Genomic DNA, 3197 nt, shown 5'->3' on the forward strand with positions numbered 1-3197 from the left:
TTTGAAGAGAATCAAACCTGGAAAATAATCAACTCGTACTTCATGCAATCAACTCGTACTTCCATTGGCGTCACGAGACCATCAATATTTGTCAAATATTTATAAAGGCGAACCAGCAGCCCAATAAGGACTTGGTGAAATAGTGACAAGAAAGTATCCCCCACCCAATCACGACTTGCGCTAACCTCAAAGGCTTTATATTATTTTGCTTGGTTTACGAGTACGATGAAAACGCAATATTTATATTGAACAATTTACATACCGCAAACATATGTTATGAAGGCTTTAGCAGTTTTCAAGTAAGGAAGACATCCAGCTGACCATTTCACATGCCTTACAACTGCTGTAGGGTTACATAACACAGATTATAAGCATCCACCAGTATACAAGCCAAACAAAACGATGATGCATCGCACCCAATTTGAAAGCATCGCCATCATTTGGCAGTCGAGTTTCAAAACTTTTCCTATAACACGAGCGCAAGGCAATAAAACGTCTCAATGGAAACTATGTAGTCCTTTTAGCATTTTGACCATCTACAACTATAACTCTCCGGCAGTATGGGCAGTCTCCTCGAATAAGAGCCCAGGGACTCAAGCAGGCAGCATGGAATCTATGTTCACAAGGCAAGCAAATAAGCTTATCTCCATCGGTAAAACTCTCCAGGCAAATACTACAATCTCTGGAAGCCCTTAACACCAAGCCGTCAACACCCACTTCTGCGCTGCTGAAAATCTCAGTGCTCAAACAATCAAGAACCTCTTGACTAAGACCTGGAGGCTTCTTGTTCGCTTCTTGCAAGAGATGTAGCCTTTCAATTTGGGAGCCCAAGTTAGTCGAAGAGTAGGCAGTGGCTGGCTGACTTGTCAAGATTTCAGCGTCCCAATCCCTTACAAGGGGACTCAAGTCATCAACATGCAGTAGCCCCCCTCCGTAAAGATGCAATGCTCTATGCCGCCTAATAAAACCAAAGTGAACTAGGTAATTTCAAGAGTCGATATTAGGGACGCAAGTTTTCAATTCAAACAAAGACTTTGTTATCATTGCTACGTGGGTAATTGACGTATTGATGGTTACATCAATCATTAGTTCAAAGTGCTCAGTGCATACGACTAACAGTTGCTAATTAGTGTGCACCAACCAAAACCGAAACCCAATTCGGAATTGGTGGTAACTTGCGGAGAGTATCTTAATTTCATGTAATTGACATACACAGCTTAGAATATCCAATTTGGTAGAATTTCACAGCTAGGTGATAATTATGAATATAATCTGAACTCTGAATTCTCCGATACAAGTTTTTGCAGAAAAATCACTGCAGGCATTAATGTGAAGCCAGCATCCAAATTCACAACTCCTAATTACATATCTAATCAATCAAACTGCTAATTCAATTGCTAAGCAAGTGATAAAGCCAGCTAATTTCATCAAAAGATAAACAATTTGGAGATATTAAGACGCAGAGCGGTAGGAAACTGACCTGGTTTCTGAAGGAGGCATCCCTCTCAGCCTCTCCAGCAGCCTTTCCCTGGCGAGCAAAACAGACCCGGGAAGCCTCTCGTTCCCGCTCAAACCAGCGCTGCTTCCGGCGACCCCATTTCCAGAACCCTGGTGGGTCCCACCCTGCTCGAGCCCAACCGCCGCCCGATCCTGCAACCAAACCCAAACGCAAGATAAGCCTAAACCCAAACACACGATTCAATCAATTACCGAATTGAATTGCAAATTACGAAAATACCGGGAGGGAGGCGCGGTGGCGGAAATGGCGCGGGGTTCGGCGGAGGAGGGGATCGCAGCCGTCCGAATTGTGGTGGCGGCGACTGTGATTGTGATTGAGACTTCGGTCAACGGTCGGAGGAGGAGGGAGGGAGTCGAACCCTAGATCGGTGGCGGTTCGGCTGTTGTAGCGAGACCTCCGGTTGTAGAAAAGCTCCGAAGCGCTCGTCATACACACCAATCGCCTTGTTTTTTTTTTTTCACCTTGTCCTCCTCGAAACTTGTCTATTTGTTTCGGATTTTTTTGACGAATTTACAGTTCTTTTTCGTAGAAACGGTTGGGAAGGGGGAAGGGGAAAGGGACGGGCTCGCAAAAGCTGTTACACCTGCAAAACGCGGTGGGTGATGAGCGACCGAAGTGATTTTTCTAATAGGGGCTTTTGCTTTTTTGTTGAAAAGCACTTTTTTTGGACTTTTGGCTTTTTGGGCTTTTTATAGTGTGTTTTTTCTGATTTGGGACGGATTGGGTTGAGATGAGGTCGCGGACAGCGAGGATGTTGGGCGTTTCTATTTTTGGTCGAAGATATTTTCTTTGTTTATTTACGTCAATTCGTCACTCGTCAAACAGTATTTATTTTCCAGGAGAATTTATTCGTTATGTTCTGCGGAAGTTATTTTTTATTATCTTTTTTGCACGCGTATTTATTTATCAAGGGCGCTGAGCGTCCTGATACGAGATTTATACGCGTACAAATTAAACCCTCTTTTTGACAATTGTAGTATGGATGTAAGTAGGGATCGTTCTGGACCGGGGATTAGGAGGGCTTGCTAAAACCTTCTAAATTGACTTGAGAACGTAAAAACAATATAAAACACTAAACTAGACTCAAAGAATGTAAAACTAAAATTTAAAACATTAAGACAAACCAAAAGACTCAAAACTAATTTTGGACGAATTTAAGATTATGGCTTGATTCAAACTACTTTAAAAACACAAACTAAACAGATTCTAAGCACTAAAGAACAAGAAAGTAAAGGGGGGGGGGAAGTTTTGATTTGACGAAAATTGAAATAACAAAACAAGTTAATAAACTGAGCGGAATGTAAATATGAAATTGTGATGGAATGAATGGAATGAAGGCTAGCTAAGGGGTTCTTCTCCACACATGTTATACTTGCATACAAGATTGATTCTCAGTTGGTCTTTCGATAAATTATGAAACTCAACACTCCGGATTAATTTGGTCCGCTTAAATTAACCGTCAAGTTTTCCTTAAGTTAATGAATTGGATGGGTTTGCGCAACGCAATTCACAACATTCTCCAAAAGTCCTTTACGTGAACGGCACAATAAAGATACAATCAAAGATCATTAAGCATTATGAAAACTATAAGTGTTGACGAGGCATTCGTTACTATGATGAGCATGAAACTCGTGCCAAGAATATGTTTAACACGATTGTTTATAAGCAACCTCCACTA

The 3197-nt window shown here is 41.6% G+C and overlaps 1 protein-coding gene across 1 annotated transcript; it reads right to left on the minus strand.

Moving 5' to 3' along the window:
* Positions 1-221: 221 nt before the first annotated feature.
* LOC103930052 (probable E3 ubiquitin-protein ligase RHY1A) lies at positions 222-2137 on the minus strand. The gene is made up of 3 exons (XM_009339343.3): positions 1739-2137; positions 1481-1650; positions 222-958 (listed from the first exon to the last, which is right to left on the minus strand). The coding sequence occupies exons 1-3, from the start codon at positions 1946-1948 to the stop codon at positions 508-510; spliced, it is 831 nt and encodes a 276-aa protein (XP_009337618.2). The 5' UTR covers positions 1949-2137; the 3' UTR covers positions 222-507.
* Positions 2138-3197: the final 1060 nt, after the last annotated feature.

This window comes from the organism of the source record quoted next, unplaced genomic scaffold (genome assembly GCF_019419815.1).
Source record: "Pyrus x bretschneideri cultivar Hongxiangsu unplaced genomic scaffold, Pyrus_bretschneideri_v1 Contig77, whole genome shotgun sequence".
Taxonomy (NCBI): Eukaryota; Viridiplantae; Streptophyta; class Magnoliopsida; order Rosales; family Rosaceae; genus Pyrus; species Pyrus x bretschneideri.

Bases quoted from the DNA above. Each gene is read 5' to 3' on its own strand.
- LOC103930052 (XM_009339343.3), bottom strand. From the start codon at position 1,948: ATGACGAGCGCTTCGGAGCTTTTCTACAACCGGAGGTCTCGCTACAAC. The intron at 1,651-1,738 runs GTATTTTCGTAA...GTTTGGTTGCAG, and splicing joins GCCACCGCGCCTCCCTCCCG to GATCGGGCGGCGGTTGGGCT. The intron at 959-1,480 runs GTCAGTTTCCTA...TGGTTTTATTAG, and splicing joins ATGCCTCCTTCAGAAACCAG to GCGGCATAGAGCATTGCATC.